Here is an 18,160-nt window from a genome sequence, read left to right on the forward strand (position 1 = left end):
CCCGTTTGGCCTCCAGGGGGCGCCAGCAATCTTCATGCAACTGATTAATGAGGTTTTTGCATGACCATCTTTACAAAGGCGTAATGGTCTATTTAGACGATATCCTTATTTACATGGAGACGTGAAGAACACATGAAGCTTGTTCACACGGTTCTGAAGAAACTCCGGGCTGCAGAACTGTATGCCAAATTATCCAAGTGCGAATTTTATCAGGAAAGGGTTGATTACCTCGGCTATCGAATCTCCCACAAGGGGATAGAAATGGACCCCGCTAAGGTCAAGGCTGTCACCGAATGGGAGGCCCCACATACATGTAAGCAATTACAGAGGTTTTTGGGGTTTGCTAACTTCTATCATCAGTTTATTCCCTCGTTCGCTAAGATAGCTCTCCCCATAACTAACCTCCTTAAATCAAAAGGAGGAGCTAAGCCCAAACCTAGCAAACCATTGGACTGGACTATGGAGTGTCAAGCTGCTTTCGAAAAGCTGAAATGCCTCTTTGCAGAGGAACCGGTCCTGAAGCACCCAGACATGGACGCGCCTTTTGTGGTCCAGGCTGACGCCAGTGATGTAGCAGTGGGGGCAGTACTGCTTCAAGCAAATAGCTAAGGTAAATTACAACCCTGCGCTTACATCTCTCGCAAACTGACCGACGCGGAAAGATGTTGGGCTATTTGGGAGAAGGAGGCTTTTGCTGTTCGTTGGGCTTTAACAACCTGGCCCCATTTTTTAGAGGGCGCCAAACACCCTTTTGAGGTGTGGACTGACCATAAAAATTTGGAGGCATTGAGAACCCCCAGAAAATTTTCTCCTTAACAGATGCGCTGGGCTCAATATTTCAATAGATTCAATTTTACTTTGAAATACATTCCGGGAGGAAAAATTTTTATGGCTGATGCTTTGTCCAGACTTCCACAGTACCACTGTTCAAAGCTCAGTGATGTCCAACCTGTCATTCCCACAAAAAGCCTGGCTGCTCCTGTTGTCACTAGAAGTCAAACAACTGCTAAATTGGAGGTCACAAAAGACTTTATCTCTGACCTAAAGGAGGCCCTTGCAAAGGATGACTGGTTCGAACAACACATGAATGAATGCACTATAAAAGATGGATTGGCTTGGACTGGGGCAAAATTATACGTCCCTGTGTCCATTAGGACCATCATACTCCAACGGGCTCATGACTCTCGCATGGCTGGACACTTTGGTTTCGTCAAGACCCTACATCTCATTAAGAGGCAATTTTGGTGGCCTTCATTGAAAAAAGACATTGAGACTTATGTAGCTAGTTGTCCCGTTTGTGCCACGGCGAAATACCCTCCGGGAAAACCCCAGGGATTGCTCCAGGCGGTAGCTCACCCAGTAGCCCCGTGGAAGGAGATTTCTATGGATTTCATTATTGAACTTCCAGAAAGTCAAGGAAACACAGTTATCTGGGTTGTTACTGACTTATTCTCCAAGCAAGTTCATTTCATTCCTTGCTCCAAGATCCCTTCCACTAAATCTCTCTCACATATATATTGCTTAGATGGGGTACCTGACCACATCATTTCAGATAGGGGTGTTCAGTTCACCTCCCTATTCTGGAAGGGATTCCTAAAACGGATTGGCTCCGCCCAGGGGTTAAGCTCCTCCCACCATCCTCGGAATAATGGGGCCTGCGAGAGGACTAATTCTGTGCTGGAACAATATCTACGTTGTTTCATCAACTACCAGCAAGATGATTGGGTGGAATTATTGCCTCATGCTGAAGTGGCTTACAACAATTCCATGCACAGTAGCACTGGCTTTATCCCTTTCCGTGTGGTATATGGGCAAGATTTTGTGCCCATTCCAGAGATTCCTCGCGAGCAGCCGCAAGTGTCTTCACTATCCGAGTGGAGTGACCGCCTTCGGGAAGTGTGGCCTTTGACACTCCGGGCTCTAGATGCTGCATACCGCGCTCATAAGAAACATGCTGATAGAAAACGGACTAAGCCCCATGAATATAAAGTTGGTGATCGGGTTTATTTATCCACTAAGTTCCTTCAAACGACTCAGAAGTCGAAGAAGTTGGGCCCCAAATATGTTGGCCCATTTCCAATTATCAAGATCATCAACCCTGTCTCCGTCCGCCTCCAGTTACCTAAGCACCTCAGCCGAGTTTATCCTGTTTTTCATGTTAATCTCCTGAAGCCTGAACTTACTTCTTCGTTGAGGGCTCCTCTTCCGCCTCCACCCACCCCACTTTTGATAGAGGGTGAGCAGCATTTTGAGGTCCATGAGATTTTGGACTTTCGTAAATGAAGGAACCATGTCCAATACCTTGTGGCTTGGAAGCATTTTCCCTCATCTCACACTGAATGGGTTGATAAGTCCCATGTTCGGGCTCCTAATCTGCTCCACAAGTTCTACTCTGCCTACCCTGACAAGCCCTGACTCTTGGATGGACTGCTAATTTTCTTTTTTCCCCCCCTTCCCGTATCTCCTGTGTCATGTTCTCTGTCTGTTTGTCTGTGTTCTTTCATTTCTGCAGGTTTGACCGCCCTTTTCTGAAGGAGGGCCGTATGTCAGCCTCTGCCTTGCTGCTGCTTCGGCTGCCATTGAAACGGGGAGGTATTGGTAAATAAAGGGAGGCATGGTACTTGGGAGGGGAATCATTATGTGCTGGAGGAATATTCTAGAAACTGTCCTGACCATCTCATTGTGCATGTGGAGGAAGGGAGTTTCCCGCCAAGGTTAACTGTCCAGCATTCCACCCTGATGATGTTTTTTGCAGATATCAACCACCTGACAGTTGGGTGAATTATTTTTTTTTTTCTAAATATATATTTTATTCATTTTCACATTCCATTTTACAGTCACTTATATACTGGATATTTGCTATAAGAAAAGAAATAAAATAAAAAAATAAAAAAGAAAACAACTCATCATCATTCACAACCCCACCTGACACTTCCATCCTCCATACACCCCATCTTTCCCCTCCAACTTTCCTTTCCTCCCTCTAACACTCCCCTTCCCTACTTCCCTTTCCCCTCAAACCTTCCTTTCTCCCCTCTCCTAGCATTCCCCTTACACCCTCCTTACATTCCCCTTACTCCTTCCTTACTCCTCACCCTTCTTTCCCTCTACCTCTCCCCTTGGTGTGTTCCTTTATTCAACTCTTATTGAGCTATAATATGATAAAAATAAAGAAATAAAAAAATGAAATAAACCAAGGAAAAAAATATATAAAAAAAAGAAAGAACAACCGTATACAAGTGCATTCTTCTTCTTATTGAAACTATATGAGCACCCACCCACCCACCCCCCATAAATCCCCATCCCTAGTCCCCCCTGACTTCCCAGGGCCCACACCTGGCACTGCCCTCTGTTAAACCCCTTCTAAATATCTTATGATCGTATGAATTCAAAATAAAAGTAATATATATAAAAAAAATTATATAAAAAGAAATTACAAATTATAAAAAGGAAAAGAAAAGAAAAAAAGGAAAAAAAGAAAAAAAGAACTCTTTGTATTAAGCTCAGCCCCCCATCTTTATTTATGTTTAGACAATATAAATCATTCTATATGTATTCTATTCTCGTCTCTTGCTTCTTTGTTATTTACCCCAACCTCCTGTAGACTCTCCAGTTCATCTTCCTTAACCTTATTTTCATATAAAAATTTATACAAATTTGTGCAGACATCAGTTTACAATCTAGCTCAAAATAATCTCACCAAGCTTTCCCTTCTAGTAAGATTTAAGCAGCGTGAATCATTCCACATATTCAAATAATACTTTACACAAGAATCAGTTTACATTCTATCTTAAAATACTCTCATCAAGCTAACCTTATATTCAAATAAAAATTTATACAAATTTATGCAGACATCGGTATACAATCTAGCTCAAAATAATCTCACCAAACTTTCCCTTCTAATAAGAATTAAGCAGCATAGATCATTCCACATTTACTTTACACAAGAATCAATTTGCCTTCTATTTTAAAAATAATCTCATCAAGCTTTCCCTTCTAATAGGATTTAAACAACGTAAAACATTTCGCATGCATTTTACCCTCGTGCCTTACATTTAAACAACATAAATCATTCCGCGTGCATTTTACCCTCATACCTTGCTTCTCTGATGTTTACCACTATTTCCCACAGTCCCTCCAAATAATCTTTCTTAACCTTATTTTCAAACAATAATTCACACAGAGATCAATTTACCTTTTAACTCGAAATACTCTGATCAGGCTTTCGCTCCCCCTCCACCTGTACCCGGCTCCCTCCTCCCCAACTAAAGTTCAGTAAAGTTACCATCTCCACTCTCTTCACTTTAGAGTCCTGGACAGTTTAAATTAAAGTTCAGACATACAAGTCCCAGTGAGGTATACATTCAGCATCCACATAATTCAGTCCCAATATCACGCCACCAATATCCAGTTCCGCTTTTTCTACCGGAGAGAGATCGCAAACCCCCATTCAATCCAAAACTTTGGCTAATATTTTGGAATGTCTAGATCCTCGATCTCCGCTCTTCTGCTTCTCCGAGAGAGGGAGAGCTACCCCCTCCATCTTGCAGCCATGTGGTCTGCTGCTTGCCTTCTCCTTCGGCTTGTCTTTCCTCTTTTCCAAGTGAATCAGGAAGTCCCGCCTTCAAAGTCTTATAGTAGAAATCTCGAGCCTCCAAAACAGAATTGAGACGGAATCTTTGATTCTCAAATGTGACGGTAATGCCGGCTGGGGCCTCCCATTTATATTGAATCTGGTGGTTTATAAGCTCTTCAGTTAAGAAAGTATAGTCTCTTCTTGCTTTTAACATCTGGGATGGTATTTCTTTGAAGACAATCAGATCCTGCCCGTCGACTCGCAGCCTGTTATTGTAAAACTTTTGCATGATCGCATTTCTGGATTCTTTTGTGGAGAAATATATAATTATGTCCCTCGGGAGCTGTCGCTGTTCCGCTACCAACGAATTCTGGCGATAGATTTTCCGGATCTGCCAATCAAAATTAAGTCCCGGGCTTCCCACCGCATGGCTGAAGGCCTCAACAAAGGTCTGTTTCAAATTCTCTGGCTCCTTTTCGCGCAATCCTCTGACTCTTATTGCAAATGCCTTCTTGTTAAAATTTATCATAACGAGCTGTTCTTGAGTATCTCTAATTCTTTGTTGTAATGTTTGGATATTAGTAGTCAAATTAGAATTAGCCTCCTCCAAGCTTTCCAATTTATTCTCCATTTCAGCGGTATAATCTGTCAGGGCAGACACAGCTACAAACGTATTCGCCTTCATTTGGGCAATCTTAGACTTTAAATTACCATATAGCTCCAATACAAATTCTTTAATTTCTTGTTTAAAGTCATTAAGCATTTGAAAGAAAAATTCCTGTGTTAAGAATTCTCCAGTAGAGGGCGTAGGAGACAAGGGCAGCGATTTCATAGTAGATTCTTTAAATTCATTCGTAGATTCTTTAAGCACATTCGTAGAGAGACGCTTCGATTTTGACCTGGGTGCCATTATAAATAAACAAATAAACAGCGCTCTCGCTCCCCTCTGTTTCCAAAAAAAAATTATTTTGTTAAGGAGCGGTCTGCAGGAAGGTAAAGCCGGCTAAGTACATCCCCTATCAGTCACCAACGGAGAGAAATCGCCATTTTGAAGTCCGTTTAAACAAAGAAGCCTCTAGGACAAATGAGGCTGGTGTTTAAGATAGTAATAAAAGCATAAATCTCACAGGGGTGGGACCCGCCCGTATTAATCCTAGCTTCAAACAACTTTGCTTTGTCCTGGGGGGGGGGGTCGCCTGTCTAGGGCTGCAAAAAAAGGCAGCTGAGAAGAACTGGCTGGAGATAAGGGCTCCGCTTACGCTGGATCTAATCTCCGTCCACAGCCAAAAAAAAAAGAAAAAGGCTGTGAATTACGAATAGACCCTAGCCACAGAGCTACTCCCTGCCCCTTTCTAGCCAAAAAGGGGTGATATCTATGATCTTATTTAGATATACAGACCAGATCTCTGAGAGGAGCTCCGTTGAGCCCTCTTCGGCGACAGGCTCCGCCCCCAGGAAGTCAGTTGGGTGAATTATTATTGGACTATGAACTGGGGTGCCAAGGGGAGGGGATTGACCTATATATGATATTCATTGCTTTCGCGCCCAATTAACCAGACTCAGCTTTGCTTTGCTACTATTCGTTTGTAATTAGTAAAAATACACTTAATTTCAAACAAATGGAGTTGAGTGGTTTTCTTTCCTGATTATTAAATGAAGCAGCACCTGACACCGGCTGTTAAACAGTCTCTTCTTTGAGCTTTCCAAATCTTTTCGGCAAATATTATCTTCCACTCCTGTTTGTCCATGTCGGAATTTCCTTCTCACTGTGGCTAAATCCTTTAAACTCTTTCCAGCTGTCCCTATCGTCCTAGCGTCTCCGTTCCAGTTCTTTTCGGCAAAATTGAGCTGCAAAAACAGCTTTTCTCTCCGGCTCTTTCTTCATTCAGCTCACCCTCTCTGCAAGTTTCGCGTTACCTTTCTCTTTGGGTTGTCAGCAATAGTAACAAGCATCCGATTTCACTGCCTGTCTATTCGCTCCCTTCTTATGCGGCCACCATTCGCTTCAGTCCTAACCAAAATGCAGGATATCTCCTTGTCCGTTTAGAGGGTTTCTCCTATCCGCGAGGGAATTTGCCTTATCACCTCAGCGTCTACAGAGTATCCCCTTTAATCTGTTGACCCCTTCAGGATCAACAGTGCTCAAAAAAGAGCCCAAACAAAGGAGTTAGAGTTAGAGGTTAGGAGAGCTTCCTTCCCTCCACTCTAAGCAACGTGACGTCACCACAGGAAGTCCCATATTTCCACATTTAGTTGTGTTAAAGTGCTATAGGCTACTGAACATAATTTTATTTCTTAAGGAGACATTTGCTAAATATGAAGTTAATTAACTAATTATGAAGATTTGAGTAAGACTGCTCCAAGTCACCATTCTTCCTCAACAGAATGAGTGGTTCCATTCATAAATATAGGCTTCTCTGGATATATTTTTCTCAAAGTGCATTTTATACGTTATAATTTTACTTGGTATAATTGCTTTTATCTTCCAAACAGATAAAAAAAAATCTTTTAGAATACTTACAGAATTAAGCATTCCATGAACACTAAATTGTCAACAATGTGGTTTAATCTCATAAACAAAATTTACACAGTAAACATATTAAATAGCAATAGCACTTAATTGATATACCACTTCATAGTGCTTAAGAGCATTCTCTAAGAGGTTTACAGAGTCAGCATATTGCCTCTAACAATCTGGAGCCTCATTTTACCAATTGTCAAGGCTCCGATTAGCGAACTCAAGCAAATAAGAACTCTGAAACTTGGCTCCTTCTCAAAGGTCTTCTTTAATGAATATAGCATATCGGCACAGCTTCAATGGAAAACCAAATCTAAATCTTTTCCACAGTTTCAGTATAATTAAGCTAGGAAATAACCCCATCCCCAAGAGTCACAGATCACGTTGGCCAATTGAGTTAATTGGCAGGCTCTTCAGGAACTCCTTTACCAACCTTAATAGACAAAGTCTTAGCTTTTGTGTTACAAAAAAACCTATTTAATTTATTGCTTAAGAGTGGCACAGTAGTTAGAGTGCAGTACTGCAGGCTACTTCTTCTGATCACTGGCTGCCAGCAGTTTGGCAGATTGAATCTCACCAGACTCAAGGTTGACTCAGCCTTCCATCAGGTGGGTAAAATGAGGACCCCGATTGTTGGGGAAAATATGCTGACTCTGTAAACTACTTAGAGAGGGCTGAAAAGCACTGTGAAGCAGTATATAAATCTAAGTGCTATTGTTATTGCTCTTCTTCTTCAGGTACCAAAATGATTTCTACAAGGCTCTGTATGTGCCAGGAAGGGAAGGAGATACTAGGTTGCATTACTGGCAAAGAGCCATAGAAATATCTCACGAATCACAGAATATCTGCTGGACGACAGAGGTAGAGAAGGAATGGTAAAAGATTTGGAACTGAAAGAGAAAGGAACTGTGCAATAGTGTAGCATAAATTGCAAAAAGTACTATTTTAAAAGTAATTATAGTATTATGATAACTTCAGGATCTGCCATTTTGCATGATATATAAACTTACATTGGAAGGTTGAATTCAAAATAAATATCCCATTTTGGATATCAATGTGGAAGTAATCTCACATATATACAAATCCATTTATAGAATCTGACATAAGGAGACATTAATTCCACAACAGATTTTGAATAGTCTAAGTATTCCTGTAATAATATTAAAACAATCTATAGAAAGATACTGAAGAATTCTTTATTATAGAAATAATAAATATTATTATTTATTATAGGAATAACATAGGAATGAATCATTGACATATCTTTCTAGGCAATTAGAAAGTTCAATAACATTTTTAAGCAGAGTTTCTTTTTTTTTGACCTTGGCAGAACATCTATTCTTGAGACACAAACATTCAAGTCTGAACACATGTGACTAATTTATATACCATACCTTTTCAACTGGCAGAAAATCATTATCTACTTCTATTGACCTTGGACGTAGCTTTATGGGTTTGTCCTTGAAAATGTCACCAAATCCAATTCCCTTGATTTTCTTGGGTTGGATGGTTGCTGCTCCATTGGCTCCTTCTGATTTTGTGCTACTTGAGTCACCACCATCACTTTCTGAGCCTGTAGTATCCCTTAAACCTAACAGAGGAAAGAAAGAAAAATAAGTTTACTCTTCTTTTTAGAACATTTATATACCTTGGGGTGGTTTTAAGGTAAGAGCCTGGAAGATGATGATCATTCATTGGCTTAAATTGCATTTCTTTCCAGAGGGACTGTCCTCGCTAGTGTTGACTGACAACTTCCCCTCCCCCTGGAAACAGGCGATAGATCAAAAGCTGGGCTCTTATGGGCTCTCACAGGTATTCTTAATGTCCCTAAGCTTTGACCAAGCAAAACAAGTAGTAATCAATAGAATGAAGGACATGGAGTTCCAAGAAGAACTAAATAGGTTGCCCCTCTACAGTAGGGACAGAATCAAACAGGGTGTGTGGGAATCAGCAAGATATCTAAATGATCTGATCTTCCCAAAACAAAGAATAGCTTTCTTCAGAGCCAGATTTAACATTCTCCACTCAGGACTCCTCCGGGGCAGGTATAAGAGAACACCAACAGTAGAATGGATTTGTATATGTGGTAAAGGAGAAGTCGAAGATATCTCACATGTCTTATATGCTGACCTGTAAACAGAGTTTATAGGTCAGCATATATTCTCCCCTTACTAGAGAGATTGCCAGGGAGGGCAGACAATTTTTATGTAGGCTTTCTCCTCCAGGATTCAAACACGCATACAGTGGCAAAATTCTGTGTTGCTGAAATGTCCACAAGAAAACAATTGATTACAGAATTATAGCTGTCAACTTGTACCAATTTTCTGGAGATATCTCTAACCATTTTTGGAACAGTATATTTATTGACATACTTATCAACTTTTCACCCACGTAAACTAGGGAGTAACCAGTTTGAGAACATGCATTTTCTTAGCAGGGATGTTACTATCCACTATTAATATCAGTACTATTTTTAATATATTGTAAAATGTGATGTCTATTGCTGGTCTATGACCATAATAAAGATATATTCTATTCTATTCTATTCTATTCTATTCTATTCTATTCTATTCTATTCTATTCTATTCTATTCTATTCTATTCTAAGCTTACTCTTAAGATCATTTTTATAACAGTACAATCAACAAAATAAAAAAAATCCCTCATGAACCAGATTAATAGTACAATACTGAAATTAATTTTAAAACATTGTTCCAACTGACAGCACAGCAATCAGGACCAGTTTTATTATGCTTATGGAGAACATATGGTAAGATATTGAAGGAGTATATGAATCAATATGAATCAATATTTGCTTCTGCTTATATTATTGTATACTGTCAGAAATTAGTTGCTTTCTAGCCTAGCATATTGTAACCTTAATACTGGACTGCAAATGTTATCTCACTATCTTACTTCTATTCTTGTCTTCAAAGCTTGGCACATTTTTGAAAACTAGTAGAAGAAATTATTAGATCAGAATATGAGGCCCTATAGATAAAGGAACCAAGCTAGAAGAAGAAATTGTTACATGGGAATAGCAGGCCACATAAAGGAACCAAACTAGAGAGTTTTCCTGGCTCATAAATCCTTAAAGTATTCTGCCGAAAAACAACTTGGCAAAGGGGGGCAGCCACCCCCTACACAGGGATATAGGAATACTCCATAGATAACGTAGACAGAGACAGGAGCTTGAACAACAGAATGCTTTAAAGATTCCATCCAGCATGGTTGGAATGGCTTTGCAGGCTGTTCGCACCGGCAAAGGTTGGTGCAGGAAGCTTTCCAAGCACAAAACAAGGCGTGGGGGAGCGCATGGGTGGGGGCTGTGAGCATGCAGGGTGCATGCACAGGGAAGTGTGCGTAGGTGTGTGTGCGCATGCACAGGGGCGCACGCATTGCATGGTGGATGCTGGCACACGTGTGTGCTGTTGCATGCACGCACTTTCTGCACACAACAACAAAAAGGTTAGCCATCACTGCCCTAGATGATAGTGTCTTGACAGACTTGAACACTATCTAACATTCAATGAAATTGAATGTAGAGAAAAGTAAAGTCTTGCACTTAGATAAGGAAAGTCAGAAGTACACATGTAGACTGGGCAATACCAGGCTTAATAGTAATAACTATGAGAGGGATCTTGGAGTCTTAGTGGACAACCAATTAAATATGAGGCAGTGTGCAGTGTGCAGTGTGCTGTGGCAGCCAAAAAAGCCAATGTAATCCTAAATTGCATTAACAGAGGGATTCAATCAAGATCAAGTGAGGTACTAATTACTACTCTATAAAGTTCTAGTAAGATCACCTAGAATACTGCATCCAGTTTTGGTCACATTATAAAAAAGATGTTGAGATTAAAAAGAATGCAGGGAAAAGCAACCAAGATTATAAGGGGACTGGAATCTAAAACATGAAGAATGGTTACAGGAACTGGGCATGGCTAGTCTTTTGAAGTAAAGGACTAGGGGAGACATGATAACAGTGTTCCAATATTTGAAGAGCTGACACAGAGAGGAGGGAGTCAACTTGTTTTCCAAAGCACCTGAAGACCAGACAAGGAATAATGGATGGAAACTGATCAAGGAGAGATTCAACCTAGAAATAGGGAGGAATTTTCTGACAATGAAAACAATCAACCAATGGAACAGCTTGCCTTCAGAAATTGTGGGAGCTTCATCACTGGAGGTTTTCAAGAAAACACTGGACTTCCATCTGTCAGAAATGGTGTAGGGTCTCCTGCTTGGGCAGTGAGTTGGACTTGATGACCTACAAGGTCATTCTTCCAACTCTGTTAATCTGTTATCTTATCTTAAAGATGTAATACTAAGACATTACGTCCAACTTATGCTTTTAAACTGCAAATGGCTTGAGTATTTGACAGTGCTACTTATTGCTTTGGAAAATTTGAGTATACAATAATTCTGTTCAATTTCTCAAGCAGCCCTTGTTGAGCAGCCATTATCGTGGGTATATAAAGCAGCCGTTATTGTGGGTACATAAAAAGTATGAAGGCTCTGTTAATATTAGTTGCATGTAAATGGTAAATTGTACATCAACAAATAATTTGGGGAAGAAAAAGAAGCAACTTAATGGAAGCAAATGACTGCAGGAGGAAACAGTAAAAGAAGAATACAGTATATATACTTTCCTCAACAGAATGAGTGTTGGCTAATGGTAAAAAAAAGGATGCAGACGAACAAATTCAAAATAATTACACACGTATTATAGAATTCCATATAAATGTGTGGAGTTATAATGTTGTGGATTCAATCAGAAGGAGGAGCATGACACTGAAAAGAAGAACCAAATTTTATTATAACAATTTTCTTGCTTCACAAGAAAACATTGGGTGCCTGTTTCAGATTCTAACACTTCTGGCAGAAGTGACTTCCGGGGTCTACAAGCAGCAAGGGAACGAAACTCTTCATCCCCTGCGCTCTCTTCATCTTGTTCATGGGCTTTGAAAAAAGCCAAAAACCCCTTGGAGGGGGTGGGGGTGAAGCTAAGGAGAAGCGTCCTGTGAGGTTCCAGGAGAAATCGCAACTCTCTTGCAGAGCCCTGGGGCTTTTTTCCTTTTTGCCACGTTGAGAGAAGAGATAGTCTAAGATGGCTGTCACAAAGCTGGCGACAGCTTAACATCCAAGAAATGTGCTGGTGAAGATTTGGTGAGTAGCGTTCATAATTGGGTGAAAAGAATCCTTTTTAATTCAAAGTGTAACTCCAAAAGAATTATTCAGGAAAGAGACACTCATAATTATTTTTAAATTGGCTGCATTGTAGCTATTTTGAGTAAAATTTTAGAATGTTGAAATGGAAGATAAAAGAATTAAAGGAAGAAAAAAAATGTTAAAATACAGAAGATGGGATTTTTAAATTGGACAGGAGCTGGCATTGGCTAGGCATTTTAACATGCTGGAACTATTTATATAAAAAGCTAATACCACATTTAAATTTTGGAGTATACAGTAAAATTGTATAAAGAAGAGTAAGAGTGATTTAAGAGTGCCACCTGCTGACGAAGGAAGGAAGGTAAAACATACCCACCAAATCCTGGAAAGACTTGGCTTGTGGAAATTCAAGTATGAGATCAAGAAAATTTAATTACTAAAAAGACCTGTAAAAGCTTCAAAGTAAGATTGAATTGGCAGAGGGAGTCATGAAGATTCATTGTTGGACTAACTAGAGGAACAGATTCACTGCTGAACAAAAAGAAACAAAATAAATAAAAATAAAAATGAGTGGAACCTGGGAAGAAATTGTGTTGTTAATCTGGGGTATTAAAGACACCTTGACAAGAGGATGTGAGGAGATTATGAATAAAATGCAGAGCATAGATGAAAAGCCGGAAACTATAACACAAAAGACAAGGAGAAACCAGGACGCTCAGGAAGAGGAAAAGTCAACTGAAAGAGCAGCTGGAAAAACAGAACAGACAAAACAACAAGCAAGAAGACAAGACAAAAAGAGATAAAAATAAAAACAAGAATGATTGATGAAATAAACCAAGGGGAGAGTATTTTAAGGGAAGTTAAACAGAAACTGGAAATACAAGGGAGCATTTCTTAAAAATAACAGTGAGATAAGTTAAAATAGAGCTGGAAGTTAGAAAAAGGAGGATTAATGTAATATATATATTTTCAGATGAATTAATAATAATAAGGGAATCTAGGCTTTCAATGATGAAAATTTTGAATATGTCTGAATAAAAGGGTGATGACTATAAAAATAACATATAGAAATATTGATTAAGCAAAAGATTGAAGATTATAACAATATAAATGTCTATAAATTTGTTAAAACATTACAAATATAATTTCAACATTTTATGCATAGTAAAAGGAATGATAGGTAGAATTTGATTGGCATAAAAATAACATATTGAACTATTGAACAAGATAATAAGGAAAGATCATAATTCAAGAAAACATGTGTATTGCTATTAGAATTTAAACATAGCAAATATGATTATTGGTATTTTATCTGTAGTAAAAAGAGTGATGTCAAGAATATGGAGATTGGCATAAAATATTATACTGAAATATGGAATAATTAAGGAAAGATTATAATTCAACAAAATATATGTATTACTACTAAAAGTGTATAAGATTGTTAATTGTGTTAAATATGAAGAGTATTGTATTATTTGTACTAAAATTTGTACTAAAATCCACACTAGTAGTAAGAGTACATACCGTTTTTAGGACTAATTAGCCCTGCCCCTTTTGTTTTGTTTATGTTGTAACCCCACCCCCTTTGTGACATGTTTTATTTACAGTGTAGGCCTGCCCCTTTTGGGACATCACTCACCCCCCAACCCCCATACAGTCAATATATGTAAAAATTAAAATATGGTACTTATGCGCATGCTTATTTAGGGCAATAGGGCAGAGGGCAAGTGGCAAGTTGGGGCCTGTCCTGGGGGATGGGTTGGTGTATGGACATGCTCAGGTTGTTAGAGAGCATGTGTATGACGCTCATGATTGCATGTATCACAAGCTTGCTTAGGTTCATGTTAGGGTGCATGCACATAAGTACCACATTTTATTTTTAATTTTTACATATATCGACTGTATCCCACTCAGGAACCTTGTTTTCCAGCCTTTTACCCTCCTTATCCCTGAACCATTTCAGAAAAGCAAAGCATTCTTACAAAAAGACCTTTTGCAAAATAGCATTTTTTATTTTTACCTCCCTGGAGCATAATCCCCCCACCCAGAACAAAGATAAGATGGTGTTCCAAACTCCTTGCCTCAGGAACTGAGTCATGGTATGCTTACTTTACATTGGTAAATACACTTCGCAGTACGTAAACAGGCTTTTAAATTAATTTTGGGATCCCTGTGGCTCAAACATCTATGAATTGATCAGAAAAACTTCTGTTTGTTTAGTATTAGGGCTCATTTGGACTTCTTTTGATTCAATCAATGGGAACGATCTCCGGTGAATAATTATTATGTCACAATTATTCAAGATGAAAGGGATTGTGGGACATGTAGGTCTGGCGTGTTTGTTGTTACAGCGCCCCCATGTGAAAGGCAACACGTGTCATGGTGGGGATGTGTGTGTTGATGCACCTGTACTAACAAGTGAAAAGGATTATGGGGCATGGAAGGCTGGCTCACAATGACGTTAAAGTACTTCCTGTAAAAAGGGGTTTGAGGGTCAGGGAAGGGTGGGAGAGGAAGTGGGTGAGGTGGTGGGTGGGTTATGTCCCAAAAGGGGCGGGGCTACACTGTAAACAAAACACATCACAAAAGGGGTAAAACTACAACATAAAAATGTCACAAAAGGGGCGGGATTACAACAAACAAAACAAAAGGGGTGGGGCTAACTAGTCCTAAAAACAGTATGTACTCTTACTCTTTACACAAGGATATGTTTGTAGAAAAATAAAAGATAAGAAACATAAAAAAGATTCTAACACTTCTATAATTGGCACCTAGAGAAGGTAAGGGAAAAGAAACCTACTGCATTGTGTACATGTTCTCCTTTAATATATACGCCTATCTTTACCAGAACAGTGCAACAATAAACATTTTCAACATTTCCAATCATAGTCATGTGTGAACTACTGATCAAAACAAGTGAAAAATACTTTGATTATAAGTGGAGTCATAAAAATTAAACAATAACTTAGACCAGAGATGGTGAACCTTTTTTAGCTCGCATGCCACAAGTGGGGGGAGCGCAGGGGGGTCATGTGCAGGCGTGCCGCACCCATAATGCAACGTGCGACCCCACAGTGCACATGCATGCACTACAGGCCCGACCCCCATTTTTTCCATGCTTTGTTTGCCCTCTCCAGGCTCCAGAGGCTTTATAGGAGCCTGGGGTGGGCAAAAACAGCCTCTCCCACCCCCCCGGAGGCCCTCCGAAGGCTTCAGGGATCTTGAAAACGACCCTCCGAGCAAACCAGAAGTCACTTCCGGTTTGCTCGGAGGGTCGTTTTGAGTGCTCCGAAGGCTTCAGGAACCTTCAGGAGGCTTCCCTGAAGCCTCCGGAGTGCTCAAAACGACCCTCCGAGCAAACTGGAAGTCCGTTCCTGAACTTCTGGTTTGCCCATAGTTTTTTGCACTCCGGAGGCTTCAGGGAAGCTCATGAAGCCTCCGGGGGGGAGGCTCTTTTGGCCCTCCACAAGCTCCTATAAAGCCTCTGAAGCCTGGGGAGGGTGAAAAATGGCTTTTAAAAAGGGTAAACTCAGCTGGCCAGCCCGCACATGTGCACTGGCCAGCTGACAGGGCAGTGCATCATGTGCCCTGGCAAATGGCTCTGTGTGCCACCTGTGGTACGCGTGCCACGGTTTGCCATCCCAGACTTAGACTTTCAAAGAGCAAATTGTGCAATAATAGCATCAGTGCAACAAATGTTAAGGTTCAAGAAAAATAAATATTGTGAATATATTGAAAAATTGTTTGGCCTGTACTTGATGATTGCAAGAATGCAGAGACCAAGGTAGCAGGAAGTATAGGATCATCTGTTTATTCCATGTGTCTAGAAAGCTAGACAGCAGAAATTTGGGGATTCTGGTATGATACTAGATGCAGACCAGAATTTACTTTTCAATAAGCACTGAGAAATATATATCATAACTATGAAAAATAAAATTTATTGTACTTTTCTTAATTTTGATAAAGTAATAAGATAAAGAGGCTTGAATTTTGGGATGATTATATGAACATGGGGTTGATGAACCTCAAATGAGAAATATATGATGGAAATAAAGTATGTTTAAGAACAAATGGAATATTGTACTGAACAAATTGTTCAAGAATGATTCCTAGCAATTTAACCAAAAATAATGAAAACAATTAGTAATTTAATTACAATTAAATCAAATAACCATACAGCACCCTTCCATGTCAGTGGTGAAATTCAAAATTTTTTACTACTGGTTCTATGGACGTGGCTTGGTGGGAGTGGCAAAGGAAGGATACTGTAAAATCTCCATTCTCACCCCACTCCAGGGGGAAGGATACTGCAAAATCTCCATTCCCACCCCACTCTGGGGCCAGCCAGAGGTGGTATTTGCCGGTTCCCCGAACTACTCAAAATTTCCACTACCGGTTCTCCCAAACCTGTTGGATTTCACCCCTGCTCCATGTTTTGATGACAGTTTTAACTACATATTAAAGATTCTACTAAAACACTGTTTTCATTGCCTTCTTGAACTTCATCGGAGCAAATGCCAGCTAAACATATGGAGTTATGCTAGTCCAGAAGAGGGCTGCAACTGTCTGAGCCCAACTCAAAATCTCATATTGGAAGGAATGTGTGTGACCTTTAACCCCTTCCCAAGATAAGTATACAATATAAGTTGATTTTACTTGAACATGATAGTCTGGAAAAGCTAAGATCAAGCAATCAAAGAATGCATATGTTAAAGCTAACATTCGAAATTCCCCCTATCGAAAGCCAGTGCAGAGATTATTAAAAAAAAAAAAATTATATGATTGTAAAGGTACTCTACCAGTCGCAAATCACTGCATTTTGACCAACTCAATGCATAATCTCCCTATATAATTGCTAAGGAATTGCCATTGGTAAGGAATTCTGCCTCTTCTTGAGCATAGACTCAAGAAGAGGCAGAAACATAAACAGAGGACGAGGAAGTTCCAAAGACATAATAAACATAATCCAGGTTTGGCTATGAGAATTGGGCAGCTAAATTTTAACTAGAGCCATTGATTAACCACTAAAGTAATTTAGTTGAAACTCCATTTTAAAACAGGCATATGGTCATTTCAGGAGAAGCAATACTATCACTAACCAGAAAATAGTCTCTGAATTGAAAGGCAGTTATGTTATAAAAGTATTTGTTGCCAGGAAGAAGAGGATAACTACAGGTCTATTCAGAGCATTACCGGATTTCTGCTTAGTTACATAAGCAACTAGAAATATTTTTTTCAGACAAAGAAATTGATGTCTTTTACCCTTATAATGCCAAAATAAGAGGGGGAAATGGATGTACGAGAAATATCATCCATGCTGTTTTCAGTCTGATTGAATCTGAGAACTTAGGATAATGATCTGTTTGTCATTTTGGTAATGGTAGGTTTTTTTTCAATTTTGTACAAGATAAAACAAGTGATGTTCAAACAATATGACTCTAATAATTGTGGACTATTTTTCTTACCTAAAATGAATTTAACAGGCTAGGAGATTTGTAAATTACTTTATTGGGATAATTTTACAATCTTAAATTATTATTTGAATTTCAAAGAAGTTACATTGTCTTCGTGTACTTCTTATGAGACATTTGGATTAATAAATTAGACTTCTAAAACATAGGTCTTTACCATTTATGCTGCATTGATAAAATGATATTTCTCATATAACATGTAGAAATAGTGTCTACATTTATAGCTATTGCATTATACAGGTAGTCTTCAACTTACAATTCATTTAGTGACCATTTGAAGTTATAACCATACTGAAAAAAATGACATGACCATTTTTCACACTTACAACTGTTGCAGCATCCCAATAGTCATTTGAACAAAATTCAGACACTTGACAACTTGGTTCATATTTATGATGGTTGCAGTGTCCTGGTGTCATGTGATCAC

The 18,160-nt window shown here is 39.3% G+C and overlaps 1 protein-coding gene across 7 annotated transcripts in view; it reads right to left on the reverse strand.

Moving 5' to 3' along the window:
• The window catches only part of SH3KBP1 (SH3 domain containing kinase binding protein 1), a 202,541-nt gene that overhangs the window by 83,646 nt on the left and 100,735 nt on the right, over positions 1-18,160 (reverse strand). For all 7 annotated transcript variants that reach the window (XM_087726412.1, XM_087726410.1, XM_087726411.1 and 4 more), the window contains one exon: positions 8,489-8,685. In XM_087726412.1, coding sequence (XP_087582538.1) covers positions 8,489-8,685 — 197 coding nt within the window. The remainder of the gene's footprint in view (positions 1-8,488; positions 8,686-18,160) is intronic.

The sequence above is a fragment of the Thamnophis sirtalis genome, unplaced genomic scaffold, assembly GCF_051295495.1.
Source record: "Thamnophis sirtalis isolate CommonGarterSnake01/CBP01778 unplaced genomic scaffold, rThaSir2_p1.2 scaffold_12, whole genome shotgun sequence".
Taxonomy (NCBI): domain Eukaryota; kingdom Metazoa; phylum Chordata; class Lepidosauria; order Squamata; family Natricidae; genus Thamnophis; species Thamnophis sirtalis.